General features: G+C 33.6%; 3 protein-coding genes across 4 annotated transcripts in view; 2 read left to right on the plus strand and 1 right to left on the minus strand.

The window, feature by feature from the left end:
- Positions 1-200: 200 nt before the first annotated feature.
- On the plus strand, positions 201-3,360 carry Vps25 (vacuolar protein sorting 25). Its single transcript, XM_085192191.1, has 3 exons — positions 201-341; positions 2,089-2,453; positions 3,136-3,360. The coding sequence occupies exons 1-3, from the start codon at positions 292-294 to the stop codon at positions 3,246-3,248; spliced, it is 528 nt and encodes a 175-aa protein (XP_085048317.1). The 5' UTR covers positions 201-291; the 3' UTR covers positions 3,249-3,360.
- Positions 341-2,229, plus strand: Ipk1 (Inositol phosphate kinase 1). Its single transcript, XM_085192189.1, has 2 exons — positions 341-1,588; positions 2,089-2,229. Coding segments are annotated over exons 1-2 (1,200 nt in total). The 5' UTR covers positions 341-390; the 3' UTR covers positions 2,091-2,229.
- Positions 3,361-3,635: 275 nt separating the features above from the next.
- Positions 3,636-24,102, minus strand: part of Oatp26F (Organic anion transporting polypeptide 26F) — a 47,546-nt gene continuing 27,079 nt past the window's right edge. For both annotated transcript variants that reach the window (XM_085192179.1, XM_085192180.1), the window contains 11 exons: positions 21,195-21,288; positions 20,700-20,904; positions 18,217-18,376; positions 12,491-12,593; positions 10,299-10,420; positions 9,653-9,901; positions 9,360-9,567; positions 8,681-8,874; positions 8,061-8,205; positions 6,859-7,026; positions 3,636-6,374 (listed from right to left, as the gene is read on the minus strand). In XM_085192179.1, coding sequence (XP_085048305.1) covers positions 6,155-6,374; positions 6,859-7,026; positions 8,061-8,205; positions 8,681-8,874; positions 9,360-9,567; positions 9,653-9,901; positions 10,299-10,420; positions 12,491-12,593; positions 18,217-18,376; positions 20,700-20,904; positions 21,195-21,288 — 1,868 coding nt within the window. In that variant the 3' untranslated portion in view covers positions 3,636-6,154. The remainder of the gene's footprint in view (positions 6,375-6,858; positions 7,027-8,060; positions 8,206-8,680; positions 8,875-9,359; positions 9,568-9,652; positions 9,902-10,298; positions 10,421-12,490; positions 12,594-18,216; positions 18,377-20,699; positions 20,905-21,194; positions 21,289-24,102) is intronic.

Consider the following 24,102-nt stretch of genomic DNA (forward strand, 5'->3'; position numbering starts at 1 on the left):
TCAGTTATTAAAATTTTGTCTAAATCCTCCTAAAAGATCGAAAAACATAAAAGACTGCCACACGGTACCGTATCTATTTATAAAGTTTTTCGCAGTGCAGGATACTCTGAGTCTATAGCATGTGATACTAACTTGTGCTTGACTTTTCATGTCAATAATTCTGACTTGTTATGTTAGCTGAGAATTGACACTGACAGTTAATTCGTAATGATATCAGCTGGGAAACTATATAACAATTACAAAACTAAATAAATTAAAAATTGTTGTGTGTAGTGTATTCTTACCTAAAAAATGGCAGAAATCGATTGGCCCTGGCAGTATAATTTTCCTCCTTTCTTTACGTAAGTAGTATCATTTACTATTACACTTTTATTGTGATTCACCGTCAAGATGAGTTTAATAGGAAAAACTTGGGAATACATAAACGAAGGTAACATCCACATTGTAATTGGCATAAAAGCCACAGATTATGTTATTCGACTGTTAAAAGACGAAGAAAATGCTATTAATTTGGAAAATATAAAGAACGCAACAAGTTTCGTGAATTTAATAATGATACCCCTGTTATTTGACGATTACGTGTATAAAGAGGATTTGATTACCTTGTCGAATGAAGATGTGACCAGATTGTCATTTGATCTTGTCAAGTTAAGGCCCAAGTACAGGCAAATCAAATCAACTTTAAGTCATTATGCTATTAAAGCACCTAACTTGACTATGATAAATCCTAGTTGTGATAATTTTTGTATAGAAATTAAACCTAAAGAAGGTTTCATGTCAGCAAATTTTGCTAAATATTCAAAGTGCTATTACTGTCTCAAGCAATTTTCAAAATTGACAGAAAAACAAATTGATAACATTAGTGACTACTGCCCATTGGATTTATTTTCTGGAGACAGAATAAGAATGAGACAGGCATTACTACACTTATTACAAAACCCCCAAAACAACATAAAATTGTTTACAAATGGAAACATAGTATACAATGAAAAATCAAAACTAATAGATTTAGAAAATTTTCTTACACAAACTCAAATATTTAAATCAATCAATACATTTTTGGATTTTATTATTAATATTTTAATTAACAATGAGAACTTTGAGAATACTATTGAAGAATCTCTACAAGTATCTCTTAATCAAAAATCAGAAAAATGTACTGAAAGTACATCACTTAGTAATAATAGTTTCCTTCATAAATTGCTTACTTTACAAAAGTTACCTGAAACTAACATTAATCCTGGAGGAGATAATGGTAATTGTGACTATGTATCAATATTATTAAAACAGTTAAGTGATTATAACCTTAATTTAACAAATATGGAAGATAAAGCCAAATTTATAAAAATAGTGGATCCAATACATTTAGCATTAATATCTGCAGTCGCTAAAGATTGTTCTATAATGATAACATTTGCTACTAAAAGTGATAAAACACTACCATACATAAAAATAAGAGAAAAAAAAGTATTTTATAGAATATCTATGACAGATTTAGAACCAAAATCCAAAGAAACACTTGTTAAAAGAAAAAAAACTGAGCAAAAGCTCACAAATTTATATGATAATTATAAAAAAAATGCAATGTGTAAGTATTTAGTAAAAAAAAGATTCTTTGAAGTTTTTTTTAGAAATGATATTTCAGTAACTGATAGATTATATTATATCTATATATTATAATATTGTAATTGTAGGGGCCCTTGTGGCACAGAGGCACAAGCATGAAACTGAAAATGCAATAGTTGTGGTAATGAGATCAATCGCGAGAATACAGCAATTCTCGACACATTGCATATTGAATGATGACCACCATGACAAGGACCACAACTATAGCATTTTCAGTAGATAACAGTTACTCCTAAGAAATTAGGGAACTGAATATTGTAATGAAAGTTGTGATTTCATTAACCACTTGAGAAAACAAGTTATTCTCATTTTCCTCACTCTGGTTACAAAGTAATGGGCAGTGTTAAGTTCCATCAATCAACATGGAATGTCTCTATAATGGGGCATAGCATGGCCTCCTAGCATGGACTATTAATATAATAACAATATTATAATTTTATTTTTAAATATTTACTTTTTTAGAATACAACCACACTCCGAAACAAGAACAAAACAGTTAGAAGCATGGCAAGAACTTATATCTAATTATCTTAAAGTAACCAAACAGTCTACCATAGACATCAGAGAATCACAGAACAGCCCATTATTTAATAATCCCTCAATAAATAGAAAATTATCATCAGAAGCTTTATTACTTATTTTGGAGGATATGGGGAAAAATGGCAAAGCGGCGCCAATAGATAAAAGTAAAAATGTATGGGAGATTTATTGGCACTCGTTAGATGAGTGGGGTAATATGATTTATAATTGGGCGAGTTGTAATGGCTTAAATAATTCGGTTTGCACAATCTTTGAGTTGAGGGAGGGCGATAATACTGTGGGAGAAGGTTAGTTTAAAAATCATTACTAAGATAAGTCATTTATGTGTTACATTTTATAAGTTATAACTAAATGGTTACTGGAAGTGGACAACGAAAAAATGTCAGGACTTAGCGTTTGACCTGTTTTCTCTAACTACCATTTTACAAAGGCTAAAAACATTTTAGAATAAAATGTGGAACTACCTAAGAAATTAATGTGACAGTGAATATACTTATTTTTCATATATTTTTTTATAAAATCTAGCATTATTACTTTAAATCATATTTTGATCGATCGCTTGCACTTGGTCCTTAAATTTTTCGTACACCTGGATCTTAAATTTATTAAAATTTATTCGCACAAGAATTAAATGTGTAAATAAAAGTACAGCAAACGACATAGTTCCTCTACAATTCCAATATGAGTGAAACAATTGTTTAAAATTGATTAATGATTATTTTCAATAAAAAAGGAGGCATTTACATTATCACAATTAAATAAATGACCAATATGAGAAAGTTTGTATGCTGTTTTCAAAATATACAGTAAATTTTGTAATTTGTAGAATTCTTAATAAATTTAAATATAATTATTTCCTCTAATTTTCCTCCAATAACAAGCCATGTACATTTACATCAAGATTAATATATATCAATGACGTCAAATTAGTTTTTATTTTTTTTCATATATTTTAATCTCTTTTTTCAGAATTCCACGGTCTTGACGTGAATATTCTTGTAAAAGCGTTAAAATCTTTGGAAGTCAAAGGCAAATGTGAATTAATGGAATTTGATGAAAACCAAGGTGTTAAGTTCTTCTGACATATTTTAGAGATTGTTTGGTCTGTAAAATATTAATATGAACTAGTGTTATCAGAATTTTGTTAAGTTATAACTATTTTGTGACTTTGAAATATATATTGCTTGCTATTTATTGTGGTGTTTAATTTGAAAACTAAAATAATCAGAGTAAAAAAAAAGATTGGAGATCGAACCCACAACCAGTCGCGTTTACAGTCGCACTTTGTGCCCTGCGCCACGAATGGCCTCTTTGTTAAAATAAATCAAATAAAATATTTTTATTCTAAATACTATTAAACCTTTTATTGTTTCTTTCAAGCTAAGTTTATATTATTATATCCTTAACCTACCATGGTACGTACGGGATACAGCGTGTAGGTAGAAAAAAATACAAAAAAAGACAAATAACGAAACAATGAAACATATTTAATATATTTTATTAATCCCAATCAAATCAATAGTGTAAAATTGTACAATGTCAAAACTCTTACTCTAAGTGTATCTACAGATATAATACAAAATACAAATACATATTTGTAAAAATTCTAATAACTTCACTCTATTTGTGAAATTTAATAGTTCTGTGGACCTCGTAATTATGTAAAATTGATTATAATTATAATAATATCATTCATATTAATGTAATTACTTATACAGATATAATCATTTATATAATGAAAAACGAACCTACACTCCTCTGACTTGGTAGTTGAATGAACACGATTAATTATTATTACAATAATTGTGATAAATTAGTAAACAACTACAATATTTTTTTCTAATACATTATAATTACTTATACTATTTACAAAAATGTATGGTTCTTGGAAATACTAGTCCAATTAAATAATATGTTTCTATTATACAATGTAATATGTATTTGTTATATTACATAATTACATAGGTATCTATATATGAATTTAATAATTAATACATGCATTAAAAAATGTAATTTATTAAAAATTTAATTTGAAATAAAATAAAAGATTTTTTAAATTTAAAATCAATTCAAAATTAAAACTACTAACACTTAGGATTTATATTAGGTTTATATTTTTTTTTATTTGACTTACATTTTTCACATTCAATATCTTATCTAAGTATGTCTAGAAACAACAAAATACATCTAGATTAAACTAAGTGAATAATCAGTCTTTGTTTATATAAAGAAAAATAGCAAATTTAAAATTTTGTTATAAATAAATATAATAAAAAACCATTTTACTTTGAATAATTGTGCATTTTTAAATGTACTTTTTAAAAATTATTTTACATTATTATTTAATAGAAAAAGTACTTAATGTGTTTTAGCGTTTTTAAAATCTTTGAACAATTAAATAATTAATGGTATTTTCAATAGTCAACTCATATTTTATTTTTAATAAAGAGCAGTATTTATGAAGCTTACATTTTTAAGGCTAGTTATGTTCATACCTTCTAAATTACAAATATAAATATAGATAAAAATGATATGACAAACAAATTATTATTCTATCACATCACAGATTAATTATAATAAATACTTAATTAACACATATTTATTATGATAATAAACAAAATCTCACAAACCTTCATTTATAATTAACCAAGAACTTGTTTTAGGAATATGTTTCAAGAAAAATAATATTGTAAAGTGTGAATTAGTGGACTATCGGTTTTTATACTCACTATAAGTATAAATTTATTATTTTTAAATGTAAGAAGAAAACGAAAGGAACGTTAAATATGAATCTTTCATGCTACTACAATACCTCAACGCTATAGTAAATACAAAGATTTTCTAGTAAAATCTAAGATTTGCCAATCGAACTGTTTGAAATCAGACATGAAACTTGTCCAATAAACTACACAACCATAATTGCATTTATTAATATAAAAAAATATTAATTCGTCTAGAAAAGGGTTTCTTAAACTATGGGTCGCGACCCCAAAAGGGGTCGCGTAGCAAAATTCTGTGGTCGCGAGAGATTGAAGAGAGATGTTGAAGAGGTCTTACGTCCAGCAGTTTCAAACATTCCACCAAGATTTGATTTGTTATGCAATAAAAAACAGGCGCATCCATCTCATTAAATTTCTTACTTATATTTTAATTTAATACTTAAAAGTTACCACGCAACTACTTGAATATATTCGAGCGAATTAAGACGGTCAGAATCCACTTTTATTTTTGAAACTATAATAAATAAAATTTTATAATTTTTTGTGCAATTTTTAATTTTAGATTTTTGTATGTTTCAAAACGAATTCAAAAACTATATATTTTCATATGTATATGTATACTGTTACCTAATAAATAAATCATCAAATGAATATTAATTTATTTTTCTTTTATATTTGTATGGGGGGTCGTTAAGAAACTCGCAATCATAAATGGGGTCGTGAATGACAAAAGTTTAAGAAGCCCTGGTCTAGAAAATAATTAATCAGGCGTTATGGAAGAATTAATAATAATATGCACCTACTAAGCTACATATAAAAAAACCGATCTCCCACAATTCCTTATGGTTACCCAATGTTAAGAAAATTAAGAACATACTTTTTTAAATAACTTGAAAATCGATGTCTTCGTAAAACATCAATTTTCAAGTTTTGTATTGGTATAGGTACTAAATATTAAAGTGTTAAATTTTAGTCTCAGTACTCACCTCTTGAAAAGTCACTTTTTGTCGCCATTTTTAAATTATTTTTAGTCACATACAATATTTTTTTAGTTACACAAAATTTAATATTCATGCACTACCTATATTTTTGATAATGGTTAAAAAATGTGATAAAATACACAGTTCTCAGACAAAAACAGACCTAGGTAAGAAAAACTAATGTAATCTGTAAAGATTACAATAACAAATAGGTATTACCCCAAACGTGCATCGAAGCCGCAAACGTCACATGCTTATAAACATTCACAACTACGTAAGACTATAAATTTACAAATGATCACTACACTCCAAAGCAGCGTTACAATAACCATTGCTTCTATCTAAAGTCCCGTTGGCGATGGTGGGTATACCATTGGCTTTCTCGTGGGTCAAGTCTATGGCGGGACTAATGGCGTTCTTGGCGGTGGGCGGTCGGTAGAACCACCACGCGAAGAAAAAGAATAGTACGGAACACAGTTTACCTACTAAGGCTAATGCCAGCATGTACCTGAAAGAATAGTAATGTCTGTTAATTATTTATTTTTTTTAGTTTCCAGGCACCTCTAGTAAAATATTGTAGGCTGAGAGCGTCCTAGAGTAGTCTTAGCAAACTCATTTCTCGATTTTTCGCTCAATTTCAAACCATTGCACATTCTAATGCTGTCATTTAAATCTTATCACTTTGCCGAGCGAGGATCGAACCCACAACCATTGTGTTTACAGTCAGTCACAGTTATATAAGTCAGTAATATTACCTACATTTTTTTTTACTCTTTGTCTGTGCGCCACAGGGAATTGTCTACTTAACTTTGTCCTCCATTTAATATCGATAAGCCTTTGTCATGAAGTTATTGCAGCTTAATGCTGTATCCCATATGTACCTAGTAGGACACACTTTCCAGACATTGCGTGTTAAGAGCCAAGAATAGAAATTACTTATAATTCGTTAATATAAATATTTACTCTATTGTGATATGTATCCATAAAGTTACCTGCTCATATGGTAGTTATCGTATAGCTGGCAAGCCCCACTGGTCCACAGTCTGCAGGACAGGTCTATGAGGAAGCCGAAGAGTAGCGGCGCGGGTATAGTACCGAGCAACCGGACTAGTATCCACTGGATGCCTAATGCGAATGAACGTTGATCTTCTCGAACACATCTGTTGAATAAATAAATGACAATTTTAATCAAATCAAATTAAATCGTTTCTTGTTTTTAAACCTAAATACGCGTTTTATCTTAGTGCGGAGAAAGGAATTTACTTTTTTTCCGCGTAAATGTTACATTGCAATTGTTAATTGCATTGTTAATGTACCTATATAAAATATTCAATATATTTACTGATTTTTTTATATACCTATAGGTACCTACTTTGTCGCGATTGTGAAATTTTCGGTATAAATCGTTGTCATTCTTCTACACGCCTTTACAAGTAGTCTTTTAAATTCAAATTCAAATTCAAAATATTCTTTATTCAAATAGGCAATTATTATAAGCCCTTTTGAATCGTCGAATGAACATATGAACAAAAAGCTACCACCGGTTCGGAAGACAGTTCTGCTGAGAAGAGCCGACAAGAAACTCAACAGTTGCTCTTTTCAAAATCAATGGTACAATCTATTACATTAGTTGGCAGCTATCCTGCATTACATTCATTAGACACAGACATTCCATACATGCTTATCCTCTAAATATTCTTGAACAGTGTAATACGCTTTACTTGTTAGAATTTTTTTTACAGATATTTTAAATTTTTGTAGTGGCAAACTAAGAATACACTGCGGAATTTTATTATATACACGTATGCTCAGACCCATAAAAGATTTATTAACTTTTTGGAGGCGAAAACTTGGAGTAACAATCTTATCTTTATTTCTCGTTTCTATCGTATGACTGTCACTAGTTTTGCTATGACAATGTATATTTTGTCGGACAAAGAGAATATTATAGTATAGAAATTGGGAAGCAACTGTAATAATACCTGCATCTTTGAAAACATCTCGCAGAGAATCTCGAGCTCTTAGATTATAAATATATCTTACGGCTCTTTTTTGGAGAATAAATATTGAATTGATATCTGAAGCACTGCCCCATAGCAGCATTCCATAAGATAAAATACTATGAAAATAGCTAAAGTAGACTAGTCGGGCAGTTTCAATGTCCGTCAATGTCCGTCCGTTTAACCTAACTTACCTTAAAGTAGCGGACAGCGCGGGCATAGTCGCTATGAAAGTGAACAGCATCACGCAGAAGGAGAGGAACACGAACAGCCAGAGGTACGGACACTCCGAGCTGCACGCGTTGTTTATAGCTTCATAGGCTATCGTTTGGTTGTCTTCTGTAATTGAAATTTATTTAATGTAGTGGAAAGTGTTTTTGCTAAAGATGATTGCAATTTCTTGTTAATTTTTATGTGTTCTACTTTTTTTAAATTTTACTTATCAGTAGTATAAAGTATCTTACTATCTACACGCACTCTATATGTAAAACGTTGGCCCCCATCCATTAAACATGTCCACACATCCCGCATGGCAAGAGAAACAAGCTATTATACATTTTGCCCTTACCTCTCCCTACAGGAGCGTACTAGGTAGAGGTAGATAACTCTGAACGCGGCGGTTGTGAGTTCGGTTCTAACTCGGGAGAACAAATTTTTAATATTTTCACCTCTCGTAAATAAACAAAGCGCGACGTTGTAGACCCCTTGCCTACTCGGCTACATGCAGAATACAGCTAGAAGCTAAAATAATCTGATTCTTACGTCTTACATACGTTTCCCTATCATTTATTGTATGTTATTAAACCCAACTCACCAGTAGTATACACCCCCCCGCCGCTCACGCACGCACAGTCCGCGTACAGCGTGGTGGCCCCGTACCGGGCGGCGCGCGTGCAGCCCGCGTGGCACGGCGACGCGTACGCGCGCCCGTCCGCCCCACATACGGCTGTTGATCGCGAGTACGAACACGAGCAGGCTAGGTTGCACTGTGCTGTTAGACGGCTTGCGCTGGAATTGAGGAAAAAAGAATAAAAAATCTTTTTTCTCTTTTTTTGGTTCTCGCTATATCTTGTATATGTTGGGGCCGTGTATATTAAGTCTAACTTAACAGGTTGACGTATACAGGAAATATAATATAGTTATATTTTTTTAGCTTCACGCTGTAATTCGCATTTAGCAGGGAAGATACAGGGAACCTAGTGTCAAGTAACTCCGTTCTTGAGGCATTGCGTGTTGAGTTACAGCTTACTTACAGCCAGATCGAGAAAATGAAAATATTAAACATTTCATTACCATGAGTGGAATTTAAGCCACAACCGTCGCGTTTACAGTCACACTCTTGTATCTCTAAACCACGATGGCCTCTGATTAGGTACATTAATTTTAAACTTAAAATTGAATTAATGTACTTAACATTAAAAATATTCGTATCCTCGTAAAGATTATTAAAAACAAGCACTTTCTGATAGTTACGCTAACAAGATGCCACTCACTTGGCAACACTAGGACTATCGTACGGTATGGTCACACCGGCAAAGGGATAGTCGTCACAGCTCAGTACAAAAGATATACAGAACACGGCGGCCGCTAGGGTCGCGGCCACGCACAGCTTAATGATGCCCCCACAGTTGAGCTTCCAGCGTTTAACCAGCCAACCTCCTAGAAACGTTCCGCCTCCCCCAGCTGGTACTGTTATTACACCTGAAAAGAAAATATGCTTTTTATAATTAAACTAGTTTTTTACTCCAACGTCGCTTCCGAACTCAAATGCAGATGATGCACTAACCTAACAACATGGCGGCCTCAGAAGCGCTTACAGAAAATTGATTCTCAATAAGTTTCGGGAGAAAAGCGGCGAAACCGGATATGAGCATTCCTTCACTTGCACCAGCTAGATTAAGAAACATAAATGTAGGGTTCTTGAAGAGGGCTGCAGCCGCTTTAGGCAGTTCGTGTAATGCGCTGAACGCCGCCGACTTAGTGGCCGCACCTTCATGAGCTTCGGATACTTTGGATGCCCGAATTTCTGCCGCTCCTGTTTTAGAAATGACAAAAAAATTACAACAAAACAAAATAAGAGCTAGTGAAAATCACAAAAATTATATATTATAAAACAAGGATTCATTTTATTATTAAATGTAGGATTAATAATTATAAAGAAAAAACTAAACTAAAAAATACGGTAAGTCCACATGATATTGTATGACAATCAGAGCTGAAAACCTAGTTTTACCTATGGCTAGGCCATAGCCTAGCTAAAAATAATTTAAAACATTCTTTCAAGTGGAACCCACTATGAGTTGCGATATCGTCTTTCATACTAATTTTCATTAGTTACCACGACATAACTAATTGCGGCCAAACATATCAAATTCATACACTATGCACATATATAGTAAAATTATTCACATAATTAACATAGGTATACAAACCTGGCAGCTCGTACGGGAACGCGAGCAGTGGCAGCGCGACGATAAGGCACAGCACCGCAGAGAATATAAACCCCACCCACCACGCGCCTATCCAGGAGGAGCTGAGTGGGGTTATACCCAGCCTGGAACAGTGAGTTAGGAAGTTATATATAAGTGTATATTAATGTGTTAGGTTACATATAAAAGAGTTGCTTTTGGCCAAATATAGTTTGCAATTAATAAGTGATTATATTCGTATGTTTATGTGAAAATAGTAATAATTGTTAATTGCCACTCTACAATTAACAATTACTTTACTGTTAGTTGTGGTATCCGTGATAATTGTAACGTATGCAAACGTACTCGTCTCTGGATAGCACACTACACAGTAACACAACATCTGTCTCACACACAAGATGTACGCTCGAGGGTACAATTTTTCATTATTGTCTGGGTGTGGTAACAAAACCTAACACAGGGTTAAGTTCCGCCACTCCACACCCAAGACTTCGAAAATTAGGCGGAACTGGTTTTCTTCTGCCTAACCTGTTAACCTGCTATGTACGGGGTGCAGCGCGAAACCAAATAAATCCATACAGAACGTGAATTCTATAAAATAAAGACTGAAAAGTGAAGTTTTTGATAATATTATCTTGCATAATTGCGACATTGGTTTATTATTCTTATTCATTAGGGATCGCCTGTATGTTTCAACGTTTCGACGACTGTTCATTTGCATAGCCACGGATATAATATATACAATACGTTATTCCGCTTTCTAAGTTAATATTGTCATTGTTTTAATTATAGTTGCTTGAGAAATATCGCCATCCCGTGTAACAAGAGTAAGCAGAGTGAACCTAGTGTTAAGACACTCCGTACACTATGCTCCGGTGAATTTTCTAGACATTGCTTGAGTATACGAATTATAATAAAAAATACCCAGTTGTCAAAAATAATATTTAAAGCATCTAAGCATTTTATAAAAGCTGTATATTTGTTATCATTATCGCTGCATTTCTAAAGAAAACAGCGCCCGGTCTGCTTCTTTTTGGTCATAAATTTACTCCTTTAAAAGAGCCGCAAATAAGATCTAGTAAAAGCTACCAGTTGAACGGTTGCACAAACAAACGTGGACTGCGAGACGGTTTCTGACGTTTAATTCTTTTTCATAGCCCGTTGTTACGTTTATTGCGAAATACTGACAACATTTTAACAAAATTTGTTTAAATTTTATATATTTATTTTATAGGTTAATAAATAGTTAGAAACATATAAAATTTTTAACGTAGTGCAATTTTATCTTTATTCACGTTGAGTGGCGGAGTTCGCCGTCGTTAGCGGACGTCGCGCTTGCAGTGAGACGATGTGTCACTTTACTACGACGACGGCTACTTAGATTTGAGACACTAATATTAAAAAACCGGACAAGTTCGAGTCGAGCTCCCTCACCGAGGGTTCCGTACAAAACTGGGAGGTCTTTTTCCTGAAATTCAAGGTTAGTTTAGCCAGAACCCTTTCATCTGATACCTCACTTGAAGTAGTAGCTTTAATACCAAATTTTGCGCCTCTGACAGACGTTACTTTATAAGGATTCCTTTTGTCTCTAAAAGGTACGGAACCCTAAAAAATACCATAATATTAATCGCACCCGAAAATCTTAACAAATTTCCATTATATTTAATTTAAAAAGGAAACCGTTTAAAATACCAGGATCATTGAAAGATTTTATTCCGCAAATTATATTTAGGAAGCCATTAAAGTATGGAGCGGTGGTTTTAATTTCGCTGCAAAAGTTGAAAGGTTGACTCACAATAAGATGAAAGCGAGAGCCGGGGCTGGCTGAATGAAGCCGTGTCGCTGCCGTGAAATATTAAAAACGTGAAGACGGCCACGAATAATTAGGTAGCGACTAGCAGGTAAGGTAAGGTCGTGCCTGGCAACTGGGCTTAGTTACCTTGGAAATTTTGGATAATTTTGATCTTTTTCTTTTTAGTTTCACACTGTATCCCGCATATAGCGGGATATTGTAATTTTGGAGACATTATTTGTAAAAGTAAAACTTAACACTACGCTTGTGGAGTAGAATGCTGCTACTCGCAACAAAGAGAACGGAGTGTCTTGCCATAAGTTTCTGCCCATCCCGATATATAAAAGGGTGCAGCCGTAAAAAATATGTAAAAAAAGTCAGATTACAGTTACGTTACACTTACGTTTCAGAATCAACGTTGGCGAAGTCAGTGTAAATTTTAAGCATTTGTCCCCCGAGCACGTAGCCCAGCGCTGGTCCCACCACTGCCATTGTGTAATAAACACCTGAAATACAATTACAATTTTCTTATATCATAGAAGTAATCTTATAGAAGTAAAAATGTCGGTCAGTCAGATTATGGTCCCTAGGACCACAGAAAAATCAAGAGTCTAAGTCAACGCAATCAAAAGAGACAAGAATTTATTCATCGATGTTGCTGGGAGTCGAGCCCACAACACCCTCGAATTGTACCTACTTACTTTTAACCACTGGGTCATAGAGGATACTGTTAAAAGTATTTTATAATATAATGTATGGGGTGTCAGGGTAGTACAGTTGGTAGGGTACGCTTCCGCAAAGTAAAATAAAATAAAAAACTTCAGCAATATATCACGTCGTTTGCTGTTTGCGTAGTGGTTACGCTACACCCTATAATTCATTTTTCATTAAAATAAAAAATATATTATGATTTATTTTAAAGTATTGAATTGAAAATGCTAGTAGGTACACCGTCTAACTGCCTCTAGTATTAAGAAAAAGCGTGCCGTTGAGCTCCACCAATCAACATGCATTATCTTGAAAATTGGGAGGAAAGTGGGAAACAGGAATGTATTAGGTTCCCTTAAAATTGGTAAACGTATTACTTGTAAATGTTTTTACAATAACATATGTATATATGACAAGAAATTTCTCAGCATTCTCATTCTCAGCAGCGTCATGTTTCATAATCATCATGTTGCATGCTAAGAGCAGTGCCTAGGACTTTCAGCCTAAGGGTAAACTGAAAAAACCCCTAATGTCTAGCGATAAGTTCCGTTACGTATTGCAATGTTAAGACACTTTCTATGTTTACTCCGCTTAATATGCGGACAATGTGTGAAATAAAAAAAACCTATACAAAAGAAAAGGTTCTTAAAAGAATATAAATGGTAGCTTATATTAACCCTCAAACCTAGAACAATATAAAAGAGGGATTAACATTCAAGTACCATTCTATTGTTCAAAAAACCCGTCACATTTATGGTTCAAAATTTTATCGAATTTCACAAAAAAATTGAATTTCATTACATTCTGAATACAATTAAAAATAAGAATTGACTTAAATCAGCTTCACGCTGCATCCTGCGCACAGCAGGGTACCTACTGTTAAGACAGCATCCCACTTTCGCCGAATTTTTCGAGGCGTTATGTTTTGTTTTTTGGGCATGGGTGTCTTCTGCTTCTTTACGAAGCAAAACTGCCAAAACATTTTTGCCTCTGACGTTATATTTGGGCACATTCTAAATATTTGTGTATTTTATTTTGTTATCAACTTTCCTAAGAATCTCTGTCCAAAATTTGGTGACTCCGTCCTCCAATGTTCACCCATTTTATAAATCTTACATCGCGACTCGTCTAACCATAACAAACATAACATTTTTTTCGACAATGTAAACGTCTGGGCATCGAACTAGCAACCATCACGTGAAGTCCTACACTCACTCCACTATAAAGGCGTCAATGCATAAGTGCGATAAATACTCAAGTGTCATTCCATTGTTCAAAGAGGAGCACCGCCGCGCCGCGCCCGCCGGGAGGTACAGCGTGAGTGTATCCGTTACTTGCGACCCCTTCACGTTGTTTTCACAGCTAAAAGCCGCGATGTGTAAAGATTGTGATACAGTGAAAGATTTTATGTTGATAGTCTATATATGTGTATTTATTGATTGCAATTGAGTAATAGTATAGTTGTTTTTTTCCCTTATAGTTAAAATATTTTAAAAAAAATAATTAGTAGGTACTATTATCTATAAGACGTAACTAAAAATATGAATAGTTGATTCGAATACCGTTCTAGGGAATCTATCAGCTATTTATTTTGCCTACCTCTTCCTCCTGGAAGAAAAGCGAACAAAAGGAACATTGACGTAATTAATTATATAAGACACTACGTTCTCAGTCCTCTCCATACTGGGACAAAACTATATATGGCACAATAATTGCAGTAATAACTTTCACAAGCTGTCGTTAGTCTGATATGCAAAAGTGCGTCACTAAAGTGCGTTTTACACGCTATTGTTATCTAACTATAAAATATTTTATAACTACACTGACTCAATTACAACGTGCCTCAGATTAAATGCAATATTTACCATTATAGTCTTTAGTTTTAGTCGGAGGTAAAGTATGGGATACACAGGCCCCCGTGGCGCAGTGGACAGCACACGTTTGTATACGCAATGATTGTGAGTTCGATCACTTGATGGGGAAAATGATTGTGTCTAATTTATTTTTCATTTTCCCTCTCTGGTAACCAAAACGCGCTGTTGAGTTCTACAACTCTACGGTAAAGTTTCCTCTACGGTAAAATTTTATCTGCGTACCCTGCTATGCGGAAATAGCTAAAGCTGATTTTTTACACTCATAGATAGGGACTAAATATATATCTTAAATCTTTCACTGGATCACACACACGACCCGCATCTCGATACTTCGAGTGGTCTCTATCCACGCCCGCTCTTTTCTTAGAGCCTCTCCGCCCTCTGTGCCCTCTCGTGGCACTCCTGCGTCGGAAGTGGCTCAGGCGGGGTAATGGCATTGCTCACATTGCAAATCTGGACTTGAGTAAGCCCTAACATACATTCGGTGACATGTCCCGATTACTTGTATAGAGGGTTAAATGTAAAGGTTTTTAAATGATAATCTTAAACCGGATTAACATCGCGAAAGTCATTTTCTTTATTATATATAAAATCGCACACATAATTTATTTGGCAAAATCCATGAACGTACATATGTATAATTTGTATGTATATGTGTATATATGAGTATATGTACATAGATTTAGAAACTAAATAAAGAACGTTTTTTGTACACCGACCATATGTTTTCCCACATAAAGAGATTTTTGTTTGAGAATAAATAAATGTATCATTGAATTATTTTGATGAGCAATGTAGGTGCTCAATTCAGAATATGTTAAAAGAATAAAAAAACATGAGAAATAAATCTTGAATGTATACAATCAGATAATTAGCTAGGGAAAAATATTAAACAAATAACAAATATAATAATAAAATAAAACAAGGCCGACGCATTTATTAGCAGTAACAATAATTATATAATAATTTAATAGTAGACAAGGTGCCAAGATGACTATTTATAATCGTCAATGCATTTGAAATATGTAGGTAACTCTATACCTACGGCTTCGTCTCCGCTATAAAATGGTTTGTTTTATATCAAATATTTTTATATTAAATTAACTTACGAAAAAAGGAACTTAAGATTCCCTCCCTCTAGTAGGATCGAACCCACAACCATGACGCCGCCATGACCTCAAAATTAAACATAGAATAAGTTTATCGAAACAAGATAAAGCGCACAGTGTAATGTAAGTTATCCCGTAATTCACAAGGAACGTACTGCTATCTCCATTCGTACATGTAATATCTAAAATTGATCTGTAATCTAATATTAAAATCTGCTCAGTTTGCCAAAAGCTAGCATAATCTCATTTTGATCTTTGAACAGATGATATAAATAAAAAGTATGTTATTATTTATTGCAATACACCTACGCTCACTGATTTCGTAACTAAAAAACAGCAGCTTCACGCTTCTTCTCGCAAAGCAGGGTATGCAAAAGGAACTCAATGTTAAGCCTTCTCCTTCCTGACTTTTCGCCAATTTTTTGTGTTGAGTATCAGAATTCAACGCTACTTTTTGTCTTTTTTTTTACTAAACCTAGGACATTAAATTAATTTATTTCCCTGAAGTGAGAGTCGAACCCGCGATCCTCGCGTTCACAGACATCGTCTACAACAAAGGCTATAAAGGATTTCATAATAATTGATTAATAAATATCGAAAACCAAGTAACTTATTATACATATAGACAAATATTATACAATTCATTGATCGTCTGGGGAGTGCCTTACAGGAAATGCATTTCGTAGCGGGACCGGATTAATTTCATGTCATGTATCGACTGTTGCCATCGACAGGTGTTTTTGTTTGCATTGTAGTCTCTATTGCATAGGTAATAAGGCGTCAGGTGATGGTGAACAAAACTTAATTAAGCTAGCTGTCTGAAGAAACTACCTCGATGTGTGAATTTCTGTTGCAATTGCTCTGGGATTTGGCTTTTGATTTTCTAATTAACAATGTACGTAGATTGTATTTGTGCAATCTATTCCTATATTATTTAAATATTTTTTTCTTTACTGAATGACTGATAACGCACAGAGGAATCTACTGGACTTATAAAGTTTGGCAAAAAGGGAGGCTAAGGAGTGTAGACGAGAGGAGCAGTTAGGAAGAATTTCTAATATAACTTCAACTGGGAACACTGGGTTTTTGCATTTTACAACTTAAAGTCCACATTAACAAGGACGACGAAGCAGAACGAAGAAGAACTAGCTAAAGATAGACGGACTTTTGTGACAAATCACTCTGGATTTTATATACCCTCGTTTATATTTTACTTATTGAATTGCATAGCTTAACGACACATTTTACGTAACTACAAAGATTAAAACATTTGCCTTACGAATTTCATATATTTGAGGTTTTTAAAACAACTTGGACTCAAAATCTTATCTTCTTATTCTTATGACTAACACAGCTACGGTAGGTATAACAACGTTTCAGAAAATAATTTTATTTATTATTTATTTTTTGTATATAATATTTTATGATGAAATAAAAAATACATAAATATATTTAGTATGTTATACCAACTAATTACGTAGATACTAAAAATATAATAGCAACATAAAACTTAGACACACTTTATGAATTTTAAAACAAAGTGTGTCGTCACTCTAAGTTACATAACTTATAAATTATTATATTTTAAAATGATTATTACACAAAAAGCAAATTTTTACTTTTTTCTATGTTTTATAACTAACATTTTTTTAACTATGACCTCAGGTCCAATGAGTTACATCAAAGCGATTAACATCTTGTAATATAGCTTCACTCGATAAATTGACTATTCTATAAAATATCTTCCAATTCAAAAGCAGAAGTTCCTGAGATTATGCCTTCAACCAAACAAACAGTAAGCATACAGATACATAAAAAATAATAAGTAACCGACAGTAACAACACTAAAAGTTTCATTTCGATGTATCTACTGTACTCTACAGTCCTACACATGAGTGCTTTCCTATGTTAGCAACTAACGCGGCCGTTTACATTCGTTATGATATTGTTCTTAAAAGCTAATGGAACTAAGCGCTTAAAGCTCTAATAAAGTTTCCCTTGTAAGTTATAGTTCTGAAGTCCTTCTAGAATATCAGTTTCAGTTGAAATATCGAAAAGTTAAGAGGAATAGGGTTCGTTTCAAAACACAGCATAAATATTTTTAGCGATTGTCAATCGGGAGATTTGTTTATTTTCGTTTCCTGGCTCTGGTAAGTTGACTAAATTCTGGCGTAGTGTTCTGCTAATCAATGAACAGAGTGTCTTACCACAAAATCTTCTCTCTCTAACCTGCTATAAGGCATTACATGGCATGTGTATAAAAATTTCTATTTTTAATTTCTAAATTCTATTTTCAGCTTTTTTTGTTTAATCATTGTATTTTTATACAAAAAAATGTGAGTATTTCTTATAAAGATCTTTTTCATTGATTAAAAAAATATGATTTACTTTTTAGCAATAATTTCTTAATAGGTATATAACTTTGTGCTTGTACTTACCTAAATAAACTGAAGACATTTTCTTAGAAACGTTCTCATCTATATACGTTACTCCCAAAGTGAATAGAGGCGTAGCCCCCGCACCGTGCAGGAGCTGGGCCACCACGAAGACAGCGACTGCCCACGCTCCACCCTCACTAGGCTCCTCTTTCCAGCTGGACTAAGGAAATATATATTTGTTAATATTTATTTTAATAGTAAAAATGGATCATTTGGTTGACTTTTATCAATAATTATAATAACTTTTATATTTCTTGACATTTTACTATATTTTTAGATTAGATTAATTTTTATTGCGATAATAATTAAACATTTTTGAATAGGCCCGAAGAATCTCATAAAACTTATTCCGTTTTCCATTGAACGTCCATTTAGGAATATTATTTGTCGTATGTATTTAGGTCAATACCTAAGTAGCAAGCTACTCCGCATATAAAATTAACTCTGAAACGAATTGTGGGTAATCGGTCGACAAAAGAAAAAAAATATTTTAACTATAAATATGTAATAATAATATAACTATAAATATGTAATAGTAATATATACCTCTAGTGGGTGTAGAACTCACAACCATTGCACTTTCAAGTAAGTAATAGTAAAAGTTAGAATTTTTCAATTTTATCAGTTTGGTAACAAGAATAAATGATGTATGTACCATCTAATTAGATAAAGTAAAGCCACCCTCCCTTGAAACTCATTTTGCTAACTTTACTTGGATTTGTTTTTTCCTTATCTGAACAGATGATAATAAATACATTCATATATTACATGCCCCAGTGGCCCGTAATGTCTACAGTCTAGTACTGATTCCTTTTATTTATCTATATATTTTTTAGCTTCACGCAGTATCCCGCATATAGAACTACTAAAACATTATTATTTTTAGAACTAGCTTATTGTGTGATGTTTCGTGAGGAACGGAGTGTCTTAACACTAGGTTCTCTCTAACTATATACTTCTACTACGAGTATACATATATGCGAGATACAGAGCGAAGCTGCAAATAACAAAAATAATATAAAATAATATGCAAATACAACTATAGATAAAAAAATAACAAATAAAGTGAAAAACAAAGCAAGAATTCCCAGACGGCCGTCCTCGGCCCTCTCTTCCTCCAGTCACAATAAAGCGGAACAACGTCGACGCAAGCGCATTGAAACGGTATAATGCGATCACAAAAGAAACGATGAACCTGAATGGGATCTCGTGAGTAGATCAATGGGCTGATGGAGGCTGGTAGATCCACTTGAATGACAAGATAAATTAGTGCTTGTATGGATTTGTAAAATAGATGGGTGTGTAGGCCAGTCGTGGCGCAGGAGACAGGTTGTGGATTCGATTGCCACCTGAAGAAATTTAATATTTAATATTTTCATTTATTCGCTGTTTTGTTGAGGCAAAGCACGACGTTGAATTCCGCCCCTCACACATATCAAAAATATTTTTTCCTCGTATAACTTTTGGTTTTTTTACCAGACTGTTTCTAGAATGGGAAGAGTATGGGTTTGATCCATTTAGAGGAAAGCTTATTTTCAAACCAATTTTTTAATTGAGGCTATTGTGGCTCAGTGGAACAGCGGCAAACAATGTGTAGAAAAGCACGGACAATTCAAAAAAAAAACACTAGATTCTCTCTGCCTATCTAGAAAATAGGGAATAGTCCGAGGTTCAAACAAATTAATCGGAGAATGGAGAGTTAATCTGTTTTTTTATCTTTTACACATGATGCGGAAGGTGTACGTAAAAATAAGCTAAAAATATTGACACTTCAATAGTTGAACAAAATGTACATCTGTATTCTTAGCATTGTAATGCTAATTGGATTCTTTATGATGTTTGTCAAAACCAATATACCTACTACTTACGATCTTCATATTTTATGAGGATGCTTTTGGAAATATGGTACTTTAATAAACATTATAATTAACTTTACAAAATTTATGCTACAAACTAATTTTTGTAATTTTGCAGTCGTTAGCAAAAGCTAAAAATTATGACTGCAATCTATATTTCTTAGAATAAATTAAAGAAACATACGATAATTCTAAATCTATTTGCGACTACAGCAGGGTGAGCACTAGGCAGAGAGAAAAATTTGTAGTGTCAAGACACTATGATTTCGAGACCTTGCACGTTGTATGATGGCGGAACGCCATGCTTAATCTATTCAAAGTGGGAAATAGAAGTATTTTATTATCCGAATGAACGTCCAAATGACATTCACAGCGTTTACAGTCGGACGTTGTTAAACAACGCAGCGGTGGCCTCGCTAAGTATATTCACTCATACTTATATCAAAATATTACAACGGGGAACGGAGTGTCTTAACACTAGGTTCCCTCTGCCTACAGTGCTGTGTACGGGATACTGCGCGAAACTGATTTAAATTTATTTTATTATAATTACTCTATACCTATTAGTTAAATAAATTCAACATTCGTTAATGAACTTAAAATGACGAACAACAGAAAAAAACATACCACAGTCTGATTTACAGTGCAAAGATCATCCATTTCTTCACCAGCAATTTTATATGGTGGTACCAGAAAGTGAGGTAAGGCGAAGAGAAGTGAACCCGCACCCATCAACAGGACGCCCCAGCCTAGCCATCTTGGTTTCGATGCGCTGTTCCTGCCACCCAGGTAGGTTACCGGCGCGAGACAAGCAAATGATGCCATGTCGTATCTGTAGAATAACAGTGTGATGCATTTACATGCATTTATATGTATATATTTATATGTATAGATCATTATGAAATTTAACAAATTAGAGGTAGTCACGGTGCTGTGGTACAGCGTCTGACTGCACTAGCTATGGTCGTGGATTCGGTCCCTATTTGGGGTAAAGATTGATTTTTTTTTTATTGAAACGGTATGTTTTAACACTAGGTTCCCAGGTTCCGTGTGCCTATTCTGCTACGTGTGGAAACAGCATGAAGCTATATATATGTTCAAATAAATAAATATTTCACGTACCCCCCAGCAATGACTCCCGTCTGCATCGATCGCAGACCGAACCTCCTCTCTATGGTTGTGATCACCACATTCACGAATCCATTCACCACCATTCCTGAAAATAAAGAATATATTTAATTCATATACAAATATTAAATACTTGTGTTAAAAACTGATAATACCTATCATCTTGTTATTTTTTGCTGCAATAATCATCTGCTTGCCAATATTTATTGATTGTTTTTTTTTAGACACAGATATTTCACTAGAGACTAATGGGACATCAATAAGAATTCAATTCGTTATTATATAATTCTTGTAGCATATTTTTAATCAATCTTATTCTCATTTCACCATTTATAAATAGGCTCTCATTATAAATTACGCAGATTTATTGGGCATTTGTACACTAAAATTGCATCCGATGCTTTTATTTTGAATCAATGCCGGTGACAGACGGACGGACAAAAATATCCAGAGAGAAAGCTATTAATATTTCACATTCGACGGACAGACCGACAGGCTAGGAAATAAGCTGGCACACGTCGCTTTCAGTGTACTTTTCACAATTGAAATAAAACGCCCGTGTGACATATCTATCTATCGTTGATTTTTTCAATCAATTTTTTATTCGATTCAGAGAGGAACGTTAGTATCTCAACACTCGGTTTCCATTTCCACTCATTTTTCTTAAATATTACGTATTGACTGGTGGAACTCCACCCCGCTCGTCGTTGTGGCATCGTAGGACTAAACTAAGATAGTGTTGGTTCGATCGCCATTCAGGGGTATGATTATATTTAAACTCACCTAATTGAGATTTTTTCATCTATCTATCTAATATTCTATATCTTTATAGCCTATACCAAAATTAGGATTACTTACTTTGCTATATTAATATAAGTGATAACATTTTCTTTAACTTAACAACAAGTTGGTCCCAAGTTATCTAATTTCATATTAATTTACCTCACACACTATAATTTATCGGTCAACGAGCCGTAAAATTGTATTTACTTATAAGAAAATATATACGAGTATAGTGGTCGACCGGTGATATGAATCTACCTTATATTTAAGTGTAAGTAAGTTAAGCACGCAATGCTGTAATTTCAGGTTCAAGGTAGAACCTCCCGCATGCTGCAGGATCGGCAAAGGGAGGCTAGTGTTAAGACACTCCGCTTCCCACTTTTCGCCGAATTTGGGAGGTATTGCGTGTTGAGTTGTGGGCTTACTTTAGTTTTCTTTGCCTATTCTATAAAATACATAATGCTGCGAAATATATATATTTTATTATGATATATCTTTACGGTGTATTCGCTGTGACAGAAGGAACCTAGAGTTAAGACATTTCGTTACCAACCATCCTATTTTAAAGATATAGTCAAGCCAAGTTGAATACGGAACCCGTGGTGGGAAGTCCGACTCGCACTTGACCGATTTTTTAAAGGTTTGTAGATGAAAACGAAGGGCACATTGTTATATATCTCCGGTTTGACCCAAATTAGGCGTGTTTACACATAGCGTCACGTACCGTCACGATTATGTATCGGCACGTACCGTACCTTGAGGATGCTTATTCAAATTTGCTTTACTCATCTTTAAATATTTTTTGTATACTTTTCTGTTTATTAATATAAAGATATAATTTGTTTGTGGCCGTCTTAGCGTAGCGGCATAGCGATTTACTTTTATACACACGACGATTGTGGATTTTATTCCTAGTTGGAGGAATTACTTTTTTATTAACTTATTTGTATATATAGTGACAAGTCAAAGAGTGCACAGCCACTGAAAACGCTGTCTCGAAAGTTGAGAGAAAAATGAGAAAGCAAGTGTTTTAACTAAGTTTCCTCTATACACCCAGCTAAATGCGTGAAGCTTAAAAAATCTGCTAAAATAAAAATATAAATATAAACACTGCTGTAGGTTTTGAAGTTGTAAAGTTCACCAGTACTCGTATATTACATACCTACAATGTCCATCACATTATACAATATGAGCATGATTCATTGAAACAATTATTCCTCAAACGTAAACTATTGAAATTCGAAACTTCAATACATTTGTTTTAAATACAATATAAGTATATGTTTTCAATACGTCTATGAAACGAAAGTAATACAATATTTTTATAGTTCCGTATCGTAAAACAGGAAAAAATGTAACTATTAGGATCAATTACTTGCTCGATAATCTCGCTTGTCAAGACCTTTTTTCTATTTTCAAGATATTTCGAAATGAATGGCAGAACTGAACGCAGCGCTTCGTCTATTCTCTTAGAGCAAAGAAATGTAAATAGTTCACTTCCCCTAGGAAATAGAATCAACAACCATCGTTACATTCCGTCGCTGAGACCCTGCGCAACAATGGCTTCTATTTAACAAACCTCTGTTTTAACAAATTACCCCTTAAATTACTAGCATTGTGTTCTTAAGAACAGACAAAGTGATTAATTAGCATATTATTTTGTATAGAACCAGATACCATTAGCGAAAAACATCTCATGATGACGAGACTCGCGAGGTGCGTGGTTGAAACAGTCAATCTATCATTTTACTTTACGCACGTTTAAATGAAAATGCTAGAGTTGGTTTTGTTTTGTCTAAGGAAATATTAGGTTGGTGGTGCAATGGGTGAAAGCCATTTTTATATTTGGGCAATGTATGATTGTAGAATTCGGAAAAGTGGGGAACAGAAGTGACTTAACAGGAAGGGAATGTCTTAACATAGGTTCCTAGGTTCCCTCTGCCTTTCCTGCTGTGTGCAAAGTAGAGCGTGAAGCTAAAAAATGTACGGCTGTATAGTTGTGGGTTCAATTACCGGGATCGGGGATAGATCATATTTAAATTATTTTCTATTCTCTGTCAGAGTAGCCTGCGAGAGTAAGCAAAGCGTTGTTATACGCGTGATTGGTGCGGAACTATGA

The sequence above is a fragment of the Heliconius melpomene genome, chromosome 10 (assembly GCF_056956725.1).
Source record: "Heliconius melpomene rosina isolate 202511_hmr_F chromosome 10, ASM5695672v1, whole genome shotgun sequence".
Lineage (NCBI taxonomy): Eukaryota > Metazoa > Arthropoda > Insecta > Lepidoptera > Nymphalidae > Heliconius > Heliconius melpomene.

Coding starts and splice junctions, on each gene's coding strand:
- Ipk1 (XM_085192189.1), top strand. CDS start 391: ATGAGTTTAATAGGAAAAACTTGGGAATACATAAACGAAGGTAACATC.
- Vps25 (XM_085192191.1), top strand. CDS start 292: ATGGCAGAAATCGATTGGCCCTGGCAGTATAATTTTCCTCCTTTCTTT. Junction 342..2,088: donor AATTTTCCTCCTTTCTTTAC/GTAAGTAGTATC, acceptor TTACTTTTTTAG/AATACAACCACACTCCGAAA. Junction 2,454..3,135: donor CGATAATACTGTGGGAGAAG/GTTAGTTTAAAA, acceptor CTCTTTTTTCAG/AATTCCACGGTCTTGACGTG.